Source organism: Equus quagga, chromosome 15 (assembly GCF_021613505.1).
Source record: "Equus quagga isolate Etosha38 chromosome 15, UCLA_HA_Equagga_1.0, whole genome shotgun sequence".
Taxonomy (NCBI): domain Eukaryota; kingdom Metazoa; phylum Chordata; class Mammalia; order Perissodactyla; family Equidae; genus Equus; species Equus quagga.
In genome coordinates this window covers 81,386,088-81,411,797 of record NC_060281.1, presented here as the reverse complement: position 1 = coordinate 81,411,797, position 25,710 = coordinate 81,386,088, and the positions used below count along the sequence as shown (strand labels likewise).

The 25,710-nt window shown below is 51.2% G+C and overlaps 1 protein-coding gene across 2 annotated transcripts in view; it reads right to left on the bottom strand.

Annotated features, from left to right (window-relative positions):
- The window catches only part of SSH1 (slingshot protein phosphatase 1), a 51,933-nt gene extending 27,423 nt beyond the window's left edge, over window positions 1-24,510 (bottom strand). The window contains exons 1-3 of one of the 2 annotated variants that reach the window (XM_046639268.1): window positions 24,424-24,510; window positions 24,234-24,274; window positions 2,573-2,676 (exon numbers count right to left, since the gene is read on the bottom strand). In XM_046639268.1, the coding sequence (XP_046495224.1) occupies window positions 2,573-2,676; window positions 24,234-24,274; window positions 24,424-24,495 (217 nt within the window). In that variant the 5' untranslated portion in view covers window positions 24,496-24,510. Of the gene's footprint in view, window positions 1-2,572; window positions 2,677-3,984; window positions 4,017-24,233; window positions 24,275-24,423 lie in introns of those variants that run through there. The other variant, XM_046639269.1, reaches the window with a different exon arrangement.
- Window positions 24,511-25,710: the final 1,200 nt, after the last annotated feature.

Here is a 25,710-nt window from a genome sequence, read left to right as displayed (position 1 = left end):
TGCCAATTGCACTTCCTAACTCAGGGAGGAACTGGGTGGTTGGCAGGCGATCCCCTTTGTCTGTCCTCTCCGCTATAGGATTCCACGGTGTGAAACACACTACCCAGCACCGCTCTCTAGAAGGAACGCTTTGGAGGTAGTGGTTCACATTAAAGAAGGACATGGAGCTACCCATTTCCTTCCTCAGCCTAAAGGCAGCCGCCCCTGTCGTGTCACCTATGCCACGATGGCACACAACCACCGCCACCCACGCTGAGTCACAGAAGCACAAAGAAGAAAGCAAAATCAAGCCCCTTGTCTGATGAGTGGCTAAACGAGGATATTTTCCACACAGATAGATGCTTTTCAGCGGGACTGCTTGTGGAGATGTGGAATTGCTGACAGACAGAAATCCCAAGCCCAGACTGGCAGCCACACACAGTCTCTAGATGCTGAAGCGCTCACCACGCACTTGCAAAAACACCGGACTATCAGCCTCCGGGACAGGCCCTAGAAAGAGCCTCAGATGGAAGGGACCGGCGGAAATGAGCTGAATTACTTCTACATGGACAGAATTAACTCTCAATTTTACTCAGCTCTGTGTGATGATCACTGATGGGACTGTGGCTCGTCCAGGGGACTTGACAGTAACTCTAGAAAAAAAGGAACTGACATACAGTCTAGTCTGTGCCTGCCCTGGGGTCATTTGCTGAGCGTCTGGGGACAGTCAGTGGTCCCTCTGACTTTCTGAGTTCACCGGCCATTCCAGACCCCAGGGGCCGAAAGAGCCAATCAGCCAGCGGCTTCCTCCTATTCTCCAGAGATGCACGAACCAGCTTGATTAAGGGTTTTTACAAAATGGTTTTGCACTTACTCCCCCAAACTCACATACAGTGTGAAACTACTGTTTGAATTAGAGGAAGGAGGCATTTTATCCTTAGTGAACAAAGCTTGAGCACTCACTTTGTTGTACGTGTTATGGTTAAGACACGAAAAATGATTGGGGGCCGGCCCTGTGGCCGAGTGGTTAAGTTCACGAGCTCTGTTTTGGTGGCCCAGGGTTTCACCGGTTCGGATCCTGGGCACAGACGTGGCACCGCTCATCAGGCCATGTTGAGGTGGCGTCCCACATGCCACAACTGGAAGGACCCACAACAAAAATATGCAACTAGGTACTGGAGGGATTTGGGGAGAAAAAGCAGAAAAAAAAAGAAGATTGGCAACAGTTGTTAGCTCAGGTGCCAATCTTTAAAAAAAAATAAGACGAACAATGGTTAAACTCCTAACAGGGCAGAACCATTAGCAAATTCAAGAACGAAGATTCTGTTTATAGTTTTATCTACTAGAGTCTCTATAGTAACAATCACAGCTACCCTACTCTGAGCACAAGAGCTAAGTACGTCACCTGCATAAATTTTAAATTCCATACCCTCTGAGGTGCCAGCATTTGATGCCCATTGGAAAGATGAGGAAACTGAGGCTCTGAGGTTTGACCCTGCAGCACAGGAAGTTGCAGAGCTGGGATCAGAAGCCAGTCTCTGGCTCCCAAGCAAACATTCTTTCCCCAAATCACACTGCCTCTTTGTGCAGGACAATTATTTTCCCAGCTTAAAACAGACCTAAATCTTCATTATAAATACCAATATGTGAGAACACCAATTGAGTCCTGCTGTTTACCATAAATTGTAAGATAGGAACTTTTAACCGAGGCACTCAGATCCAAAATGAGGCTGGATGACTTGAGGGTAAGCAAACAAAACGATCACAAGTGACAAGGAAACGGGCCCCAACTGCTGGCTGCTTCCCCTGGTGCTGTCCTGAGCCTGAGAGGCCTCTCCAGCTCCTCCTCAGACAGGCGCTGCCCACTCAGAAGTACCCGGAGAGACTGTCCACCTATGACGAAGATTCATTTATACACAAATGTGTTCTGAATTCCTCTTTTCAAATTGCCTTCAGTTTCAGAGTCAAGTCACCTAAGAAAACTAATCTTCTTACTTCACAGGCATTTCTTATTTGTCTGCTTTTGGACCTAAATTAATACTCAGTCTGATCCCCACTTTATCACTTCTGTCTACTTCCCAAAGCTAAACCTACCGTCAAAGAATAAAGACTTGCCACCCCATGGCGTGCCAAAAGCCACGAAAAAATTCTCCAAATGAGAGTTTCCCACAGGCTCAGACAAATGACAGAGTCCCCAGACGAGATCTGGAGCACCCCAAGGTGGTTATTTTCAAGGGGACCATCTGGTTATGATAGGTTCTGGGGCATTTGTTAAAAAGTCACACTGGAACTTAAAACCTGCAGGTAATTCACAAATGGTGAGTAGGAAATCTTTATATCCACACAGAATGTGGCTGACCATCCTATTTCTTATGTAGACATGAGTGGTCCAAAGCGTTGCCAGCTGCCAGCGCCACCTGGAAAATGTGCACAGCCTGCCCACTCGAGGAGAGAGCGTCTACCTGCACCCATCCTTACAAACCTGTGTTCCACTATTTCTCTGGCCTTTATGGCCAGCAAACTGCTTACCACCAGTAACGGAAGTTTCCTCTGTTGCACAGAATATAGGTCCCAATGTCAGAACTTCACTCACCTGCATGCTTGTGGGGATGCTGAAGACTCCGCTGGCCCTGAGGGCTGCTTCCCTGTTGTAAGAAGAGGGCTGCTCCTTTCACCATGAAAAAGCTCTCACTTAAGCTGGGAAGAATAAAACCAGGGCACAGTCAGGCTGAAATGCAGAGGGGAACGTGGGGACAGACACGCTGCAGAGCAAAAGCTTTAAGAGTGGACAAATGGCATTGTAAAACGCAAATGGCATAAAAGAGCCTTAAAATAATTTCACACAGTACTCTTCCCAAATCTTTGCTAAAACCCTGCTGCTGACGAGTTTGCATGACGAAATGACGCCCCTGCTAAACCACCCAAGGTTCTCTGTGGGCTCTCCCGGGGCCAAGAGCCCTTCCTGCAGGATACTGTAAAGGATCTCACTGTAATTCTGCATCTTCTAAAAATAGGGACCAGCTCTCTGACCAGGAGAGGGTGACTCACCCTGTGAATTTTTCCTACTCTCACTGGTGATCTTTGTCTCTGACTCCCTGACGTTCACCGACCTCACTGCCTCTGGGTGCCTTCTTTGATGGAATACGAGGAGGAGGAAATGACGCCCTCACTCTTTGTCTGCATCTTAAGGAAAGTGGGTGGCTGTGACCCATTTAACTTAGTCAAAGTGGCTGTGTCCACTCTTCCTGCAGTAAACCTCAAGTTGCCCCAATGAATTTCTCAGCAGAATGACTCTTTGGTTTTAGTTATTTTAACTAGCAATAACATTTACATTCACCATTTAACTTAAAAAATTACAATTAAAGAAATTTTCACTTTCATGATTTGGCTATCAATAAAATCTTTAGCTTATGCAGAAATTAAGACTGTATACATTGATAGACTGTATTAGGTATCAAATACCACCAATTATTCCAAAATACCATCAACTCTGAAAATACCCATAAAATACACTGAAACTACTAGCAGTGTTGGGGGTGGGAGGCGGACCACCCACAATTATCTTCTTTCCACTTCTTAGGACCTTCCACATTTTCTGTTTCGAGCAAATATTAACTTTCTTAAATGATTACTTTTTAAAGTTCAAAGTAATATAAAACATGTACTACACTTTAATGCAAAAACATTTGATTTTTATCAATTTTGTGAAAGAAGATCACAGTTCAAATTAGACGGAACTATAAAAATCATTAATTCTCTCTTGAGCAACCAATTAACATATAAATGATTTGAAGCGAAAAGTCTCTAAGAAAAAGCATTAATATTCTTTTTTTTAAATAGAAAGCAAATCAATTCCTGATAGAAATACAAGGAAATTTTCTGTAATATAAAAAAGCAAGATCACCTTTGCCCCAGACGTCTCCTGTTAGTAGTTAAACATTCTAATCCTGGAATAAAAAACTCAGCTAAGTCTAAAACATAACTCTAGGAGCTAAGAAAACTCACCGTACGAACCCCAGCATTGAAGTCAGCAGCTCCTGGAAGCAGGAAAAAGGTTATCTTCTATAATACTCAGTCTACAAATAAAACCTGTTGGTTTTTCTGGTTGAATTCTCATGCTAAAAATAGTGACTGGTCAAACATCCAATAATGAGGCTTAGTTCTGCCTCTCTTATTTGGGCCTTTGAACGACTGCCAACTGGTTTTATATCTCTCACAATACCAATACGTTCTATCTGTACAGAACTTTGTCTGTTGTCGCAAGGCACCGCCAAGTCGTCCTTTCCACTCCATCAGCAGTATATTCGTGCTGCAAGTTTCAAGTACTGGGGAGCCCAGGATTATAACTCATGGAAGGAATGAGGAGCATCCTTTCTTTCCAGTCTCGTTCTCACCCACGGGAGGCAAAAAGCTCTTTAGCACCTGTCTGGCCTGGTTGTCCTGTTTCAGCAGGTTGCACAATCACCCGACACCCAGAACTTGTCACCTTCTCCTTCCTTAAAATCTTACAAGGACGTTTGTTTTCAAAAGGATTCTGTTTTAGACACAGATCGCTTACCACTTATTCTCATCAAAATTTGAAAGAGCTGCCCAAAGGACTCCAAGAGCCATGGATCTTAAAACAACAATCAGGTCATCAAAGCAGCTGGGGAAAATCTTTGTAAGTCAACATCAGCCTCTTTTGTTCATGAGTTTAAAAAAAAGAAAAAAAAAATCCATACTGACCAGAAACCCGAGCTCTCTGGAAACAGCCAGCCATTAACGGTGACCTTTGCCTTGGAAATCAGGGGCAAAAATTCCCCTTGGTTTCCCTTACATTTCCTCTGGGGAAAAAAGCGAACAATGCAAAACAGGCTGGCTTTATCCCGTGATCGCTTACAAGGCCAGTCGTTCCTCAGGGCTCCAGGGATGGATGGAGAATCGGAGCCCCCAGGTGCAGGAAGTCAGGGGCTGTATGCACGGCGGCCCTGTCCTCCTCAAGGCCACAGGCATTTGTCCAGAGCGAGACCTGAAGAAGCCCGGAGAAGATGTTATCCCAAGCCTGTGAGATCGCCTTGCCTCTGGGGAGCCAGCGAGCAAATACAGCACAAGGACAACCACACAAGATGATGCTCAGGGCGGAGAGGCCGCAGAGCATGGGCGGCCACAGGATTTGTGAAAACAAGACGCAGATATTCTTTATGACCCCGTTTCCTGTCTTCTGGTCTGAGCTCACCTCAGGCCCAGAGCCTCCCTCACCCTCTGCGTGGCTGATGAGAACCCTCTGGCCCACGGCCGGGCCTTCATATGGTTCTCTTTGCCAGGTTTCTAACACCAAAAGGAACAGAACCCTAACTCATCAGTTTCAAGGCGCCCTATTGGGGATGTCCTTTAAGAAACCCATTTTGGCGATGGCACATGCACTTGACCGGGTTCTCAGGGCAAGGAAACCAACCCACAAACCACCCATCACAGCTACAGGAAAACCAGCATTCTACCAAAACATGCTGGAGTCCTCAAAAGAGCAAAGAGAGTTCCAGAAGGTCGGACCCAGACAAGCAAAACCGAACTGTTTTCCTCTGTTGCTTTAAGAAAAATCTTGACAGGGGATTAAAAACGAGTCCAGCCCCTGCCCTCTCTACCGGCATCCTCAGGGCTTTTATCTCCACAGCACAAATGTGTTCTCAGACGCTGGTTACAACAGAGGATTAAAGTTTCTACAAGGCACTGAAGACAGACGAAAACCCCAACCGATGCCCCTCAAAACCCCCAGCCCTCAGAGCACAAACAGCCAGTGTCATCCAGAAACCAACACAGGGCAGGAAAATAGAGACCAGTGGTGGCGATACGTACTAATTTGGGCTGGAAACCTCTGAAGAGCAGAAGTAGTGAGATGGCCGAAGGGAGACGCAGAAGTCGGTAAAATAAATAAGGTTGGCGACTGCCATTTTCACATCTTTGCTGCCCCGAGCGGCTGCCGTCCACTCCCTCCGCAGAAAGCGGGCAGACGAGGACGAGGCCGGAGTCCTTCAGAGAGCGGTCCTCACGGTCGGATGAGAGTCCCACCCAGCGAGCAAGTGGCTCTTGTGGGACGCTTGTCTTCCCCTGATATTTGGGTTTAAAAAGGCCCTTGTCCCTGCATATCCTGATGAAAGAGGGCCATTCAGAGGCAGGAAAACAGCGACAGTCCCTCTAATCACTTTACTCCTACGGTTTTCTTGTTGGCCTTAGGAACAGGCAATAGGGCGTGTATCAGAAACTGTGAGGGAAACAGCCGGCCACCAAGCAATGAATCCCAAGCAAGGGGGACCCCATTCTTGTTAAAATCGACACATTGAAGGATTTCTATTTCCTTCAAATCACCATCCATTCACCCAACAGTGACCGTGGGCAGCTGCCACAGTTATTCACATTTTCAAAGCACTTTACATTCTGAAAATTCTTCCGTTGCGCTAATCGCTCCTTGAGGAGGCAGCTGGGGGGGTGGGGGGGTCCAGGTAGAGGGAAGAGCGTGTGCACACCCAGGAGGAGCTCTGAGAACCCCCCGCGGGGTCCAGCGCAGGAGCGGGTGGAGCAGGCCAGGTCCCAGAGGGCCCGGCAGAGACCCCAACCCACTGGGCAGGAGCCCACCAGGCGCTAGTTGTGTTTTTAGTGCTTCCTTCAGCGGGGGAAACACATCAAGGATGCGAACAAGCATGATGCGGGGCAAGATGAGCTAAGGACCTGAGAAAGGAGCCCCGTGAGGGTTTGGACAGGGATGAGAGGGCATCCAACTGGTGGATCCCGGAACACTCCATGAAGCAGAGAGCTCTGCGTAGAGACTTCTGGGAGGGCCTTGTCTGGAAGCTTCCCCAGCTCCCAGTGGTCGATGATCCCCACGAAAGGATTAAGTGAAACACATACGACAACTCTCCTTATTCTGCCGTTGGGGAAACTACAGCATGCCCAGGAGCACACGAGATGGGACTGGGCCCAAACCTCTCTGTCACACGCCCCCTTACCCTCGGGCACACCCGTCGTCCCCGCACGTCCAGAGTGGAAGCCGGAGCCGCCACCCCGCCGCCACCTGTGCCGCTAACTGCAGTGCGGCTGCTTTGGTTCCGCAAAAGCGGGCACCAGGGAGCAGTCAGAAGCGAGGGGTCTGCAGGCCTTCCTCCCAGCACGAGGACGCATTGTGTGCGAGAAGCAGGAGTGATGCAGGGCGGCAGGACCTCGGGAGGAGAACCTGGCATCAGAGTTCTTCCGGCAGCCCCGGGGGCAAGCAGGCGGCTTGGGGGACCACCGCAATCACCCTGCTCACTGCCGGCACCACAGTTATGGGGCAGGACGCATCATGGGGTCCCTCTGGCCTGATGGGGACTCCTCAGGAGGAGGTCTGTGAGCGGCACAGCCACGCTGGCCAAGAAGCCGCTCTCACGGCAGGGCTCTCGCCCACAGCCCGGGCCTCACCTGAGCACCGGCGTCCGGCCGAGGCCGTCCAGGCGCTCCGCTCTGCCGGGGCGTCCAGCTCCCACGGCTCTGCGGGGCAGCATCATCCTCTCCATATGACAAATGAAGGAAGCCAGTCAAGCTCCTGAAACAGAGTCTCCAGGGATACACAGGGCAATGTCGTTTTTTAACAAACTCCTTGAGTGATTCTGGTGCACATCGAAGTTCAAGAAAATAAAACGCACTGGTCTGGGAATCCATATTTCTGGGTTCTCATTTGTGTTCTACTGTATCTACATTCTGATATTCACTTACAGTGCTCTGGTCATTCACTCAAATAGCCAAATACTTGCAGACAGAGGAACACCATACTCAGCCAAGCACGCCCAGGCATCGACTGGGCACAGACGACGGCCCTGTGTAAGGGACAGGTGTGTGTCTGGGTGGTGTGGGTGTGTGCCATGTCACTTAGAAACATAATTCCCTGAAAGATGGGACTTTTAGGCGTAGAAACATCCCATAGACAATATTCATGCTAATGTCCCTGATTTCCAACTCTGGCTATACATCTGAAGAACCTATGAAACTTCGAACCTTGGCCGATTCTAATTTGAAAAGTCTGCGATAAGTCCAGGCATCGGCTTTTTTTAAAGTTCCAGAAGTGCTCCTGACGCACAACCAGGGTTAAGAGCCCCTGAACTTAACCGTAACAGAAGACACAGAGAAAACCAGCTTCCTAAAAACATCTGACACACGGTAGGTTCCCAATGAATGTTTTCTGCTGGTGAAAGATAACACCAACAAAAACGCATGGGCCTCTCAGAAGGAGAGGGACGAGCAGGGACAATGAAGGGAAGTCGCACTAGGTCAAAAAATAACACCCTCCTTGGGAGCGGCAAAACAGGTTAGCTGATAAATGTACGAGCTCATCTTCTATCAAACACTTCCACGGTCACAAGCGTCCTTGCCCTCGAAAGGCATCCCCGCATTACCACGATACGAAATGACCAGGACTACGGATCAGACCTCTGACAAGCCCTGCTGCTGACAAAGCGCTCGGGCTCACGTCAACTCTCTCAGTCTTCACGACGCTCTTCAGGGTAGACGGAGTGGGCTCGATTACGCTCATTTTATAGATGAGGGAACAGGAAGTGACTTAAATGATAGGATTCTAGGGCTTCTGATGCTACATCTTGCAAAAGACTGGAGAATAGGAGCCTAAGATACAGGCTCTGAAAAGGGTCCCGAATTGACTGGCCTGGTTGAAAAGAACCAAACTACTTTTGCACGGACAGCATCAACCCCCAATTTCACTCGGCTCTGCACAGCGATGACCGAGCGGACTGAGGTTCATCCAGTGGACTTGACAGTAATTCTAGAAACAAGTGGAATGAATTTAAAGCTGTCACCACAGAAAAGGTGGGTGCCATGAACACTCTCAAGAGGACGTGTCATTAATTCCATTTAGAAGAACAGGTATTTACTGAGCCTCCGCTGTGGCTGGTTGGGAATTCAGAAATGAAACAGACACAGTTCCTGCCCAGAAGCAACACTACGGCCTAGTGGGTCAGAAGGACACAGGACAGTAACTGCAGTGGAATGCAGCAGGTTCCACAGGGGAGGGGTGTGTAGGGTACTGCAGATGCATGCACACACACACACACACACACACACACACACACAGAGGCATGCCCAGCCCAGTCTGGGGATCCAGGGAGATCTCCCTGGAAGAAACAGTGCCAGGCGAGGCCTTGAAGGATCAGTACACAAAGAAGAGAGGAGCAGGGCACAGAAGAGTCAGAAGATTATGTTAAACGTACCCCACAGTGGACAGAGGAGGACTTGGTTTCTGTTGCGAAGGCCCCGCTGTGAATTGATAAATGTCTATTCTGGCTTATAAGTCAGTTCCTTATAAGTCTGGTTAGCATAAGTTGGTTTCTCAAACTTGACCATTCCTGAGTGTACTAATCTATTCAAGTTTCAGAAATGCAAAGCTAAGACTCAAACCCTGGGCTTGTGGTGGAGCCATCAAGTGGTCAACCTGACAAGTTCTCTGCACCCGAGTGCTTGGTAACCTGCAGGCACTGGGGGGGTGTTGTTTTAAACAAGGAAGTGACGGCTTCTGTCTGAACGGTGCTTCACAGTGTACAGAGGGCTCGCCCTACATCTGTCACTTCATTCTTACCATTTCATTCTTCTGAGGAAAGAACCAGGACAGAAGAGATAAATGGCTTGTCTGTGGTCATACGGTAAGAGGGGCAGAATGGGACAGAGACGCCCCGAGTTGGGCGCTCTTCCCGAGGAATCCCTAGGTCAGAGGGCAGGATGGTCTGACCTGCAGCAAGGCAGCCCCAGGGAAAGCTGGATGGACACGGACCCACCACAAAACACCGCTGGGGCTGGTTCCGATGGACTCAGGACCCACTGCTGGCGAAGGGAAGCCTGTGAAGATGCAGAGGCGATCGAAGACTGCAGGCGGGCACAGAAAACTCTTTCCACTGCTCTCCCACGGTTCCTCCCACGTTTTGAATTCGTGTTCCAAAGTCACAAAGACCCCGAGCTGTACTGAGGCCTCGTTTTCTACTCTGTGTTTTCCGGTGCCGCCCGGCAGGGCCTTGCTCCAAACACCATTCTTCAGAGTACAAGAAAACAGGTCACTCACCTGACACACCTGTCAGCGAGAGCTCCCAAACTGCTCCCCGGAACACTTTATGCTGAGCACAGGGAAATTCCGGCTCTGCAGGGCATTCTGCTCGGGGAACGGGGTCACGGGCCAGAAATGCTGGCAGGGCTCGGGACAAACGTCCCTGCTGCGGGGCATGCATTGTTTGGCTGGGAGGCGTAGGCTTCTCCCAGAGAGAAGGAATGTCCACAAGTATTTCAGACAGTAAGAGACATTCTCTGAAGCCAGTGACACAGCTCTCCCTCATACCAACGGGTCGGAGCAAGCAGCTTAATACACCAGCATGCTCAAAAAAGCAGGATTTTTGCCCCCAAAATAAGACAATGAATAATGTGCCCTGAGTTGGCTCGACGACCTTAGGATAGCTCCTTGACAGTCCCCCAAGAGCCCGCCGGCCCCGTGCGTGGACAGCTAGTGCTGTCTTCCCCTGCACGTCTGGTCCATCAGCATCTGAGCCCCTTAGTGAGGGCAGGAGGCACAAAGGCTGCATTGTGCGGGAAACGCAATGGCAGCAAAGACAACCTAGCCAGCCAGAAATAACAGGCACATGAAGGAAATGTTTTTGAAACAACTCAAAAATTCCAAGAACGGATTATCTCAACTGTCCCAGGTTCTCAGCCCTTGCTTTGGTATGAAGCCCCATCCCATTCTCATTGGTTGCCAAGTCTCAGCCTTTCCAGGGGCCCCTTCCTTCCCAGGGCCTCAGCCACCACTCCAGTTCTGGCCTCCTCACCCCGGTGGGCCACGCAACACCCACCGGGCCCCACTGTGTGCCTGGCTCTGCGCCGGGTACTCGGGATGGCCCTGCAGGCAGTGCTGTCCTAAGAATGGATGTGTTCTCCACCTGCACGGTGCAATACAGTAGCCACGAGCCACACGTGCCTACGGAACACGTAAAACGAGCTGCGACCGATGAACTGAATCTGTCATTTTATTTGATTTTAATTAGCCACATGTGGCTGGCAGCTTTGGGACAGGACGGCACAGCCGGGGGGCTTTCAGCCTAATGAGAACGAGGGCAGGGACCCCTGGCCTCGACACACTCTGCACAGTTCCTAACCACTGCTTGTTACATTGTTTCCCAGCTCCAGAACTTTCGACCATGCGACGTTATCTAGAGTCCAAACTTCTTGTGCTAGCTTCCTATGTAACCACAATTAGCCACTGTATGTCACTAACCTAGATTTCACTCATCTGACACTCTCTGACCTCATGGAGCTTCTAACACAACTAAACACAGGGCTTTATGACAGAAGCCTTCCTTGTGTCACGTCTTGCACCATTTCTCCCCCGCTCCACACATTCTCCGCTCCATCCTTATCTACGTCCTTGTCCTCAGCAGCTCTTCGACTCTGGCTTCTACTCACAGCCCCTCTTCTCCGCCTGCCTCCCCATGTTGTGCCCACCTTCCAATGTTCACACCTTCTCCAGGAAGCCCTCCCTCGCCACCCGAGCTGCAAGCCATGGCTCTGCCCTTTCAACATCTTCTAGCACCTTCTCTCATTTTGCAGGTGAGGAAACTAAGGCTTAGAGGTTGAGTCACTTGTCCAAGGTCATCAACTTAGAAAGTGACAGGAATCCAAGGCCCCTGATTCCCAAACTGTTCCCGGGCCTGTGTGCCTACAGCTGGGGGTGAAGTTATCTTCACGCTGGCACAGCTGACCCTCACAACAGACTCGACAGCCAGAGCACACGTAACCTTTGAAATTCTAAGTAAATAGTCCTGAATGAACTGACTGAGCTGTCCTCCTCTCCAGTCTCAGGACACCTCGTCCCTAACTCACCGTGGGACGCCCTGAGCAGCTGGACACTGGGTGCTCACCGCACACAGGACGGACTGGACAAATGAGACTCATGACAGAAATGCTGCAAGGGGAGCTACAGTCACCTGGCGGGCAGGTCCTCTTGGCAGCCAGGCGCTTCAAACAACACAAGTAAGTTCTCCACATCACACTGTGCGTCGTGAGAGCCAGGGCTATGACGTCTCCGCCTCTGGGTCCCTCGGAGTGTGTGCACTCAAGGAATGCCGTGTGATAATCAACATCATTGCTGAGGGTCATGCTGAGCACATCATACGTATAAATTAACCTAATCCTCAGCATCCATCTGTGACCATTTGATACAGACGGAAACCGAGGCTCAGAAAGGGTAAGCCTAAGCTCCCATGGCCAAGGAGTGCAGAAGCCAGGACAGGAGACCAAGCGTCTGACTCTGAAGTGCTGCACCTCTGCTGAACTGACACCCCAACAAGTCAGACCTAAAACCACTTGGTGGGCAGAGCAAGGCAGGCATCTGACTGGGGGAGGGGGTGTGGTAGCCCAGAGCAGGGTGTCTGGTGGGGGGCAGGGCGAGGAGGGCATCCATGCAGGGGACAGGTGGCTGCAGAGATGGGAGGGTCAGTACAGAAGAGGGGTTAATCAAACAACTTACTACGTGAGGGACAAGGGGAGCCAGGTTCCTCATGGTCAGAGCAGGGAGTTACAAATATGGAGAGAAAACGACAATGGACCCCAAGGTGCTGGATCAGAACTCAAAGGATCAATTTGAAATCATGGTCTTCAACACATTTAAATAAACAGAGAAATAAATATAGATGCGTGTGTGTGTATATGCATGTCACCCACATAGTCCCTAATTCTGCCCACTGAGAGGGCCTGAGGACAGCAACACCCCAATGTAATGAGCACACCTCCTTTAGCTTCTCAATCCCATTCTCCACTAGAAGGAATCAGGGCTCCTTGGAGAAACAACTGATTCCAGAGATGGGGTACGGAAAGCCCAAGACGAGGCCTGGGCCATCTGGTGTCAGAGGCAAGGGCATGCTTGAAGGATGATGTGGACGTGTCAAGGGACACAGAAGCCAGCTTGAATGAGATCCCACTGGCCAAATGGGGGACAATCTGAACTTTGAAGTCAATAATACAATTTAACAGATTCTAAACCACTGAATGAAACAGACAAACCTGAGTCATATAGATATAAATAAATAGAAAAGTTGACAGGGGACACGATATTAACATCATTTCAAAGCATCCCCCCAAGAAATACTTCTTAATGATAAAGGGCAAAAGAATAACTGGACAGTAAAGAGGCCACACAAAACCCACGTTGGTGACCGAGGGGACATCACCAGTAACAGGACAAAGAGAAATCGCGTGCCCCCTGGCGGGATTCAGGGAGGACACAGCGTCGCTCCTGTGCTGTTCCCGCCAAAGATGCATGACCCGAATCTAATCGCGAGGGAACATCAGACAAACCCAAACTGAGGGACACTCTACAAAGTGACAGGCCCTCCTTTTGTCCTCTTCAAAAGTGTCCCGGTCATGAGAGTCAAAGAAAGACTGAGGAATGTCCCAGACTGAAGGAGACTCAAGACACAGGACAACTACACGCAACGGGCGGTCCTGAACTGGACCCTTTATTACAAAGGACGTTATTGAATCAGACAGTGGATCTTGAATGGGGTCTGAGGATCAGAAGGCAGTAACGTCTCAGGGCCAGTGGCCAGTGGTCACTGGTCAAGCGTCTGCTCTGTAGGAGAACGTCCTTCCCGTTTTCAAAGGGCCTCAGGCTGGTAACTTACTCTCAAACGGTTCAGAGAAAAATTGTGCTATATTTGCAACTTTTCTGTAAGTTTTAAATTGTTTCAAAATTTAAAAAATTATTTAAAAAATTCCACCTTAAGTGGATTTTGGTAAAATACTACTTGTAATTTTTCTTTGCTGGCAGGTGAGAAAAGCTTAAGACCATTTTGCCGGTCATTGTCCCCAGCAGACTTCATGGCTCTCCCCTTCCATCTTTTGGGTGCTGCCACCCTTATCAACCGTGAGCTCTCGCCCTGCGCGAGGGCCCTCCTCCCCCTGCGTCTCCAGGATGACAGCAGCCGTGCTTCTGCACAAGGCAGTGGAGAATGGTGGGAAGCCCTGCCCTGCTGGCTCCTCCTGGTCTCTGTGTGCCCAGATTTGGAGGGCCTGTACACACACAGCCCTGGCCCGTGCGAAGCCTAATTCTAGCATTTTCTTGCTCCGAGCCCACACTTTTGGAACAGTGGGGGGCCAACCTGCCTGTGCCGGCCTCCCATTGTGAAGGGCACTCGAAGTCAGGACGCTGCAGGCCTACAGGATGGGACTCAGCATCCTGTTTTCAACGTTTGGGGCGGCCGGCAGCTTTGGCACCAAGCACTGCTGCTGACATCATCTCTCCAGACCACAAATACCCAGGTTAGCTGGTGGGATGGGCCCAGAGCGTCAGCTCTCCCTGTGGCCTCAGGGCCAAACCTAAGACGATCTGCTTGTCCGCCCATCACACTAGGTCTCCTGCGAACACCCACAGATGTCTACCAGGAAGAGTTCTTCAGAGGAACTGACCTGGAGCTATTTTCAGGACACCATGAATCAAGCAACTGATCTTATTTCTCTCTTTGCTTTGACTACTAGGAAGCTCAAAGTCAGATCTATAGCCAAACTCTGATCATTGTACCAACATTACGCCTGCATTCCACATCCAAACCTCCCCCAGACTTCACCTTATTTTCCCCTGCTGTCCCCATGTCCCACTTCTCTAATTTTAAGTTATATTGTTTTCCATCAATTTTACAAGCTGTTTCAAATTCTTTTTGGAGAGAGCTAAGGTAGACACGGCACACAAGCTACCTCTGGAGGGTAAGGACTCTGTTTTCACTGAACATGGAAGCCCCAGCATTCGGCACTGAGCTCAATACACATATACGCGCTAAAGAAACATTGGCTGAGCTGATAAAGCAAACGACTCTAAATAAAAACTGCGTCCCACACCAGGTTGCTTCACAAGAGAGAGTCCTCCGTCCGCGCCACGTGCTGGGCTCTGCCCAGGGCCCAAGGGAGCCCTCTTGCTGGATGGGGCAGTGACCACAGCGCCAGACCTCACGAGCCTCTCCCTAACTTCCACCCGCAACGGGCCTGGCACCGAAGAGGCAGCCTGCGCCCTGGGGAAGGGACAAGTCATTTCCAGAGGCAGCAGCTGGCCTGGCTCTCTCCAGACCACCAGCACGGGCGCCCTCGTGGGAACTCTGCCGGGCCCAGGCCTGGGGGAGCGCGTCAAGCCCTGACCGGGAGTGACTCCCGCCAGCGCAGGGCGGCCCCAGCCCGGAGAGCACCGGACATGTCCTCACCCAGGGCCTCCGACGGCCTTCTTTGAAACAAAAGTCTGTTTAAAAATAGCTTCAAAAGGAGTCACTCAAAAAAAAAAAAAAAAGAAAAAGAAATCTGTAAAAATAGAGGCACATAAGACACAAGGCCCCCAGATAAAAGCCAGCACAGGTTCAGGGGCCTGGGGGAGGTAGGTCACGCACTGCTCAGTTTTCCTCTTAGGTTCCACCCGGTCGAGCTTCGGTCTTTCGAGGTGCAACTCCCTCACGCCCACCGAGGGAGGGGAAGGCGGTCAGCAAGGGCAGCGGGGCCCTCACAACTCCCATCAGCGACGGTCACAGGACCGTGTCTGGCAGCACCAGGCGCCACACAGGACAAGCTCCCTGAGCCTCACAGCCCCGAGAGGGAGACAACTTTTCCTCAGTTTCGGGGCCGAAGGTGATAGTCATGCAGGTTGTTGGGTGGCGGTGCCTGTTCCCTGATCCCGAGGCCCCGCTCTGCCCAGGACAGGCGACCCGCGTGACCCCTCATTTACACACAGTCCCGCGCTGCCCTGTGCTCCTTGCCCTGCGCCGTGAGGGAGGCGGGCGCCACCTCCCCGGGCACCAGGACTGACCAGGCCCCGGCAGGGGCGCCCCACAGGCCAGCCTCGCATCTTGCTCCGCCCCAGCCCAGTCACTCAGCACGCCTTGAGGACAGCTCCTCTTTGCTTTGACTAATCCTGTTCTGATTAATCCTGTTTTCTTACCGCCTTCCTTGAAGGAGAAGGCCTCGTCTAAACGTTCTCCTGGTTTCAGGAACTTTCTAATAAACTGTTCAAATCCGGAGATCTGACCGCAGCGCACCGCGTGCCGAAGGTAGGCTCTGAAGGCCGGGGTCCTCTCCTGCCACGTGGCCGCTGCTCCGAGCATGGCCTGCGCCTGAGGGCGAAATGGCGCTGGCTGCACACTCAGCAGAGGAGGAGGGTCCAGGCAAAGCGTCCACATCCTCAGGGACCACCCCAGCTTCCTCCATCTCAGGGTCAGACTATAACCCTTACCTGGCCAGAGACCCCACAAACGGATGACCCTGTTCTCAGCATAGGGAGAAAAAAGAAACTCTAGAGACTCTGTTACAATCCACGGTGAATGACTAGGAGCACAATATAACCCGGAACTAGACTGGGGGTCTGAGGACCCTTTCCTGGATTTGGAAGCCACCATCCCATCTGGTCTCTTCACTTTACAAAAGAGGAAGTGGGAGTCCAGAGACGTTTAGTGACTTGCCTACGGTTGTACAGCAGACACATCTCGGGTTTTCTGACTCCCTCTCACAGCTTTGTTCCATTTACCGGGAGGGTGATCACCGGTACCTGTGAAGTCACCAGTGAAGCGAGAGCTCGCACGAGCAGTGCCAGTGTGCTCAGTGCGTGGGAGGAAGGAGACCAGAGCCGCACGGCTGACTTTAGAAGTGTAAGTACTGGTATTCCAAAAGATTAATGAAACACACTAGACTCGGAGCAAAATTCATTTTAAGTTAACCTGAATAACAAGTTTAATTAAGCTCCAACAGAATCAAATTAACTATTCACCTCTGTCCTCATTTGTCCCAACTGTAGGACGAATTTTCTTTTTTTTTCTTCTCCTCCCCAAAGCCCCCAGGTACATAGTTGTATATTCTAGTCGTGGGTCCTTCTAGTTGTGGCATGTGGGACGCTGCCTCAGCATGGCCTGACGAGCGGTGCCATGTCCGCGCCCAGGATCCGAACCAGGGAAACCCTGGGCCACTGAAGCAGAATGCGCGAACTTAACCACTTGGCCACGGGGCCGGCCCAAGATGAGTTTTCTAACAATAACAAAAAATTAACACATACTGAGGGCAAATTCTGACTTTAAAATCAAATGTTTCAACAAATTGTTAGAAATTACACCTGAGTTAAACCGAAAGCAACAGCAAAACTGTATAAGGGCTCCAGAATTTTAAGTTTGTGTACTCTAATATTTAAAATTGGGAGTCAATGGGAGGCCCCTGACTATAAAGCCGTGGGAGTGGGGACAGGAAGAGGTGAGCCACACAGATTTGCACATCTCCTGTGAGGGAGCGGGGCAGAAAGGAGGGGCCATGGGTTTGAGTCACAGTGGCCTTCGTGCTAACCCTGCTCCGGCCTCTCCCAGGCCCTGTGAACGGGAGTTTCCTGAAATGAGGAAGCAGCAGGCGTGGGGAGACGACACGAGATCCAGTGCACACGGGTCCAGGCCCACTGCCTGCACCCACAGGCCCCCAATAAACAGAGGCAGGCACCGTTACTCCCAGGGCTCTGCCCAGGTGACCTCCCCGGAAGGGGGATGCATCGTAATTCTTGCTCTAAGTAGAGCCCAGGGAGGTCAGGTGACAGGACTTGTCTAAAGTACACAGCTCGTGGTGGGACGGCAAAGCCACGGTTCTTCCCGACGAGTCCACTCTGCCTCCTCATGAGAGATCCGAATCGTCAGGAGGAGGGTCAGTAGAGATGGCTCTTGAATTTTGGGGCTAAGATACAGGTTTTGGAGGCAGAGAGACATGGCCCTTGAGAGTCCTGGCTCCACCACTTCCTGCTAAACGGAACGGGGCCAGTTACCGCTCTGAGGCTCAGTCTTCTCACCCAGAGAATGGGAATAAAAACGGCGCCTTCCTTACAGGATTTCTGCGTGGATTACAGGAAACACCGCACGCGAGGCAGCTCACGGAGTGGGGCATGTTTGAAGTGCTCACTCCCACATCTCTGCCCCTGCTGACACACTGTGAATGCGCCTGTGTATGTGACCTGCTGTCCCGTCTCCCCCAGCAGGACGGCCGCCACGAGAGCAGTGAGTTCTGTTGGTTCTGTTCACTGCTCTGTTCCAGCCCGGAGAAGAGCACTTGGCACAAAGCAGGTGCTCAGGAAACATCTGTTGAATGAATAGCTCATAAGCAGACAGATCAGGAAAAGAGGACTGAGATTCATCTAACACGGCCAGACTGCAGGGCGAACTTGCAGGAAAAATCTCTCTGTCTTTTGTTTCCTGTACGTCATCCAAGACCACTTGGAGTTCCCCAACGTGACACGGAACACAGAAGACTCCCTTTACGAGACCTCGATGGCCCGTCCAGCGCACAGCAGGCGCCATGAGGGTGGAGGCTAGCAAGGCCCCAGCCCTCGGTGGGCTCACGGTTAGGAGGGCAGGGCCGGCTTCGTGGGCAGGCGCCCCGTGCAGTCGCTCAAGGCCCCAGGCTCAGGAGGGCCCGAGCTTGGTCAATGCTCTGCCGTTGCCATCTTGAAATTCTTAACTGTTTTAACAAAGGGCTTCACAATTTTAATTTTGCACGTGCAGTTGGTCCTGCTAGTGGGAAACATTTGAGTACTTAAGTAAATATACTACAAGGCAAGTCCCAAGGAGAGAAAAATGCCTGAGGGAAGAAAAAGGAAGAGTTATAAACCACTTCCTACAGCAGCTGGTGGCTGAGGAGGAGCAAGCAGGGGCATTTGCTGAATGCCCCCATCGGGAGAGGAGCCTCACGTAAGGAGCACATGTAATTCTGACAACAGCCCTACACGCTCGCATGATTATGCCCATTGCGAACGGAGGCCTGCCCAAGGCCGTATGACAGCCGAGGGAGGTGACAGAGGTGGGAGCCAAACCCAGGCCCACCCGTCCCTAAGGCCAAGGCTCATGGAGAAAGATCTAAGGGTCAACAGAGGTGGTATTTCAGAGGACAAAATATGCAAAGTTGGGGCGCATCCAAGAGGCGCCAGCCTGAAAGTGTGAACAACCGTGTGGGTGCAGAGTGGAAAGGACATGACATGCCCTGGCACAGGGCTCGAACCCTGTGGGGTCCCCAGTGCTCCAGGCCCCCTCCCATGAGGGCTGAGCATCCCTCAGTTGGCATGACCTGTACGTAATGCACGCCTGCTCCACTCCAACACTCACGGAAACCTATTTGTTTCCCTGTCTGTTTTCTCTACATTAGACCGGGGCCTCTCCAGAACTCACACAGACTGATCCTGGTGGGCAGAATTCTGAGAAGGCCCAAGATCCCAGCCCCGGGTGCAGGTGCCCTGGGTGAGCCCCTATCCTGAGTGGGGGGACCAGGGAACTGGGTGGGATAGCTGCTCCCCTAATTAGGTTACGCAGTATGGGAAAGTGATAAAGGGTCACTCCCAGGATGGCATTCAGTTACAAGATGCCAGAGCAGCAGATTCTGCCATCGGCCTTGAAGAAGCAAGCCGTTGTGACTTCCACAGCTGCAAGAAATGAATTCTGCCAAGAATTGGCGTACGTTTGGAAGAGGACCTTAACCTCATATGAGACCCCAGCCCCAGCCAACACCCTGACTGCAGCCAGGTGAGACCCCAAGCAGAGGACCCAGTGAAACCTTGTCCGGATTCCTGACCCATGGGAACTGCAAGAGAATACCTGGGTGGTGTTGTGGACCCTGAGTTTGCAGGCTTGTTACACACAACAGATAACTGATTCAGCCACCAGCTGCACAGAGCCTGGAGGCCACAGATGCTCCACACCTCTCGGCAGGACTTAACCGGACAGACTCTCAACAGGGGCAATAAAATCCAGGCTAAGAAATTGTCGACAAAGGCAGAGAGGAGCCCCAAACAGTGGACAGGAGGCAAAGAAGAGGTCCTGAATAGACATGGGGAAGTGTGTTCTGCGGACGAAGGACATGCCAACCCCAACGCCACCCGGACACTGTGGGGGAAGGAGAGAGGGCACAGCCACCTTCAGAAGGCAATAAGGAGAAAGGGGTCCTCTGGGGAACTCGAAGTTAAGACCAAAAGGGGAGAGGAGCACGGAGGGAAAGGCAAAGGTGTAAGGGAGTTCACAGTTTACCACTGAAACCGGATGAAACAGAGAAGACGAAATCCTGAGGCTCTGGCCCAAATGTTTGCTTGGGCAGACAAGAAAAAAATTAAAAGAACGCTAACAAATATTTTCATGCACTTGACTTGGAAACGCTGGATGGGGAAAACAGCATTCACTCCTGGTCCACACTCTGGAGACAACACAACCACGTTCTCTCCTGGGGCCCTGCCTGGCACACAACCACCGACTTCTCATGCCAGACTGAGGCAGCTCCCAGGACGGCCAGGGAGCCAGGAGCCGCTGCCAGCAGGCCATCTGCTCACCAATTCCCACAGTCTGAACGGCACGGCTGCCCAAAGGGCGCTGCTGGAGGCTGGCAGCAGTCTGTACCCGCAGCAAGCAGGCAAGGGAGGGAGAGAAGTGGGTCCATCCTGCTCTGCGTCTGTCAGCTCCATCCTGGGCAGGAGGTGATCGGTTCTTGAGACCTTTCCCAGAAGGCCTATGGAGAAGCTGTCTGAATTATGACACTGATTCTGCAAAGTGTGCATTCCTATTTGCATCTTACAGGGATGGAGCCAGTAAAGGGTATAGGCCGCTCCAGGTCAGAGCATCCGTGGTGGCGGCCCTCTCAGGGCCAGGTCAGCCCGACACGGTGGACACAGCACCTGCAGGGAGCCGACCCTCCAACTCAACGCTGTGAACTGACACCAAGAGGAACAACACCTGACGAGACCAAACGTAGCAGCAGTCCTCCAGCCCCTCGTGGACTGGACTCTGTGCAAGGAGCCCCACGCAAACCACCTGACAACCCTGAAAGGCGGTGGCTTTCTCTCTGCTTTACAGATGAGACCTACATAAAGGGGCACAGCAACCCACAGGGGCACAGTAACCCACAGGGGGCAGTAATCCCATAGGGACATGGTAACCACACGGGCAAAGGAACTCAGCTCCTAGTGCAGGAGCCAGGTGCTGAACCTCGGTCTGCCTGACTCTGAACCCCTCGCTCTTTCCTCTACACCGTGCTCTCTATCATACAGGTACGCAGTTTACCGCAGGCTCAGAACAAAGTGAACATACGTAAAGTGTCGTGATGCTATGCCCTGCCAGAGGTAAGGCCCTGACACTAAGGGAAGCACCAACACAGGGATGAGACGAAGCACAAGCACCTGCAATGTAAGGCAAGGGTGGGACCTGGCACAGAGAGGAGACCAAGAGCCACCCGCTTCCTCTGAAGACAGGGGTCACAACGTTGGAGGTAGGAGCACTCCGAGCTGGCCGTGACGACTGTGGTCAGCTGAAAAGGAACTGGCTTAGAGGAAGAGCATGGTCAGGGAGCAGGAGTCGTCCTGTTGGAAGAAGCAACAGGGTGCTAGCACCGCAGGGTGAGGGGCGTGCACAAAGACGATGAGGACCACAAGGAGGAAGCGTGGGCGCCTCCAGACCAGTGTCCATCTGCGAGTGGGGGTGACAGAGGGAGGGAGAGGGATGGGCAGATGGCTGGCCCCGAGAATAAGGACCCGGAGGGTGGTGCCACCAGGGGAGACTGGGGAACAAGAGGGCAGGTGGGACAGAAGCCCCAGCCCATGTGATTCGGCAATTCACTGGCTATGGGTGAGCAAAGGTAACTTCTTGGATGATTCGAAAGACGAAACCATCCATTAAGGGCAGACACAGCGGGGAGGGTGGAGAGAGGACCATGCTGCTGTCCCTAGTTTTTCTGCCCACCTGCAGCCCTCAGACACCAAATCAGGTCAGTCCGCCTTCAGGATCCATCTGAAGCACAGAGAAATCTCTCCTTAACTCTCCTCCCCTCAAACAGGCAAAAACAACTGACTATTCCATACATCTTTCTCTGGAAGAGGCCTATCGAGATGGCCTGGAAATGCAAATTAATCAAAGCTTCCTGTTTGGCTGGAAGGGTGACACAGCAGGAGGTATCTTCCGCCTCACAAGGGGAGTGAAACGTCAGGGGAGCGAAGACAGACTGAAAAGGGAGTCGAGAGGACAAGCTCAGTAGCACCCAGGTCCTGATGCCAGCCGGGGTCTCCCGGCGCGCACAGCGGCCCTGGGACCTGCCAAAAAGAGGGACTCACAGTGGTCAAGAGCGATGGGACACCCTGGGAGGCAGCGCCACCTGCGAGCGGCGTCCGTGGGTCTGACTCTCCAGCGGCCTCTAACCACCCGGGTGACCTGGGGCAAGTCCCCTCATCCATGTGTCCCAGACAGTGGGCTCAACTGGACCACAGACGTGGGCTCCAAGAAGGCGGCGGCACGTGACAATGAGGGTGTCAGAGGCAACGGAGCCTCGCTTCCAACACAGCAACCCCCCCACCCCCACCCCCCACACACAACCCTGGGCCCCGGTCCTCACCTGGGAACCAGAAAACACTTTCATGGGGTCGCTGTGAGGACAAAATATGGTAGTACCCAGAGCTGCCGGGACGGTCCTTCCCGTCCCTTTGTAAGGTCCTCGCTAGCCCCAAACTGCAGAGTAAGGGGCTTTTGATTGCCCAGAAGAATACACACACGTTTTCATAACACTGCTATCTCTGAGTTTTTTTTTTTAAGATTTTATTTTTTTCCTTTTTCTCCCAGAGGCCCCTCGGTACATAGTTGTGTATTTTTAGTTGTGGGTCCTTCTAGTTGTGGCAGTGGGATGCCACCTTAGAGTGGCCTGATGAGCGGTGCCATGTCTGCGCCCAGGATTCAAACCAGTGAAAGCCTGGGCTGCCAAAGTGGAGCGCGGGAACTAAACCGCTGGGCCACAGGGCCGGCCTCTCTGAGTTCTTTATTAACTGAAACAATTCAAAACACTATGCTGTTCGCTAATGAAAGGCAATTAAAAAAAAATATTTTTGCCTCAAAGACAATCGAGGTGAGGGCGATAAATGCTTTCTCCTGGCCAAGAGCCCTGAAAGAAGGAAGAGACTCCAGCCCCAGGTAAGGGCTGGAGCGAAGCTCGGGGCGCAGCTGCTCTGCGGGTCCCACACAGCAGCCAACAAGCTCTCCTCCCAGCGCCTCCTCTCCCAGTTTCCAAAGAGCAGACTTCCACTTCTCCCCATCCCTGCCTCCACGCAGAGAGCCCAGCAGATCTGCAACACGGCCCACTGCTGCCCCCACTTGGAGTGTGGCTGATTCCAGCCTTCGAGCCCTGCACTCGAGCCTGAGCAACCAAAAACCCCAGGCGAGAGAGCCGCTGGCCCCTCCTGGAGCGTGACATTAACATGAGGACCCAGCAATTGAACTAAGGCAGCCCTGTGATTTTTGCAGGCTACTGTTTCCCTCCAGACGTGATCCTGAGAAATCACGCGTGCCACAATAGAAGGGAATACGTTCCCTCCCTTCTCAAACACAGAAAGTTCAAAGATGGGCCAGGCATATTTCTACCGCTTCTGCATGTGGGTTCAACCAGGAGAACATCCTGCTCCTGGGAACGAAGGGCTGACCCCAGTTTCTGAACACATATTTCCTTTTCCAATTAATTTTCCTCCTCCTCACAAGATGAAACAGACTTTTTTTTCTAAAGAACGATATCCTTGAACTCTGTTTACTTTTTTAAACTCTAAGAGTCAGAGTTTAAGCCGGCTCCCTGGTACAGAGGAATACATTATATAATGCCGTGCTAAATCTTCTGTAAAACAACAAAATACCCACAGAGAAGGCCTTAATTTTTGGCAAAGAAAAAGAAAAGTACTTTTGATGTCTACTTGGGAATATAGCAAACGAGGGCTACAGCGTAAGGAATTTCTTAAATGAGCACAGCTAAAGAGTTCTCACAAGCAGAAAAACACCTTGAATTAATAAACTTGGGGGTTGAAAGTCTGTTTCAAATCAGCAACGTGCTTACCTCAAAAGGAGTACCTTACTGAAAGCAGGAAGGAAAAGTGAGGCATATTACAGCCATTATTTTTTTAAAAAGCAGAGGTAAAATCTGGAAGGAAGTTTATAAAGATGCTCCTAACGGTAAAGCAAGTGTGGTGGAATACTGGTAATTATTTTCCTGCTTTCTAAATGTTATATAATGTTATCAAAGCTGTTTACAGTTAAAACAGATGTACCATTTTTAAAGCACTACTTTTGTATGATGCTTTCTGTATAATTTTTAAAGCACTGCTACAAAGGTGGTGTATTGTTTGTTGAGGGTTCTCCCTTCTGGAAAGAACAAGAGTACTCCTTACCTGCTTGGAAGAAAGCTGTAAGAACCAAAATTACAAGTCTGCTTACCTGAGGTTTAACTTTCGATCTTCATCGCTGCCAGCCTCCAACTACAGAGAAAGAAAGAGAATGTCACACCACAGACACCACGAGCAACAAGCCTCCGATACTAGTCTCACATTCTCTGCTGTGGTGTCTGAAAAAGACACAGACATCCAGGAAACCTGGCTATTTCTAAAGGGCCGCACCCTTTCCTCACCAGTCCCGCTCTGCTGTTCCTCTGAGTAATTTCCAGGGAGGAATTATCGGGTTTCCCCAAGTGTATCCACATGCCTTCCAGAATACCATGGATCGATTCCTGCAATTGAACATTCCTATCTGGCATCACACTCAACACACTCATTTGGCTCTCAGTTCTCAACCTTCCAGGGTTGTTTAGGATCTTATCCTGTTTTTCTTCTTCGAGGGGAGGGGGCTATGTTTTAAGAGAATCCATTTCCTCCTTCAAGCTAGGCAATGGCTGAGTGATCAACGGCATCTTAAGCCCTAGTGCTCGGGTTTTAAAAAAAACCATTCCAGGGGCTGGCCCCGTGGCCGAGTGGTTGGGTTCGCGCGCTCCGCTGCAGGCGGCCCAGTGTTTCGTCGGTTCGAATCCTGGGCGCGGACATGGCACTACTCATCAGACCACGCTGAGGCAGCGTCTCACATGCCACAACTAGAGGGACCCGCAACGAAGAATGTACAACTATGTACTGGGGGGGCTTTGGGGAGAAAAAGGAAAAAATTAAAAAAAAAATCTAAAAAAAAAAAAAAAACCATTCCAGGCCAGGATCAGGCTGCCCATCTATGGGTCTCAAAAGCTCTTAGTGGTTCTCAAAAAGGCTTAAATGTTTGATACAAAACTTTCTATGCTATTGGTTTATTGACATAAATGAAAGAAAGGGATATTTAATATTTTCTAAAAGTTAAAAGGCCAGGGGCTGGCCTGGTGGCGCAGCGGTCAAGTGCGCGTGTTCCACTTTGGTGGCCCGGGGTTTGCCGGTTCGGATCCCGGGTGCAGACATGGCACCACTTGGCACGCCATGCTGTGGCAGGCGTCCCACATATAAAGTAGAGGAAGATGGGCATGGATGTTAGCTCGGGGCCAGTCTTCCTCAGCAAAAGGAGGAGGATTGGCAGCAGATGTTCGCTCAGGGCTAATCTTCCTCAAAAAAAAAAGAGTTAAAAGGCCAAGAGGGTTAGGCTCCAAAAGTAACCACGACTTAAGCCCCAATTGCAATTTTTCCTTTTTTCTTTCAAGGAAAAAACTGAAATGAGAAGAAACATATCCCCACTGCCCATCCCCCCACCCCGCCCACCCCATCACATACACGCACAACTCTGCACCTCTGATTTTGGCATGTTTTGTAATGTTGCACAGAGGAACCCAGTGAATGGGCAAGAGAAACCTCGAAAGTAGTGATGGCTGGGAGAGATGCAAGGCTGATGGAGGAGAGAACCCAGACAGAAGCCAACAGCGATGGAAAAGGGTGCAGAGCTAACACAA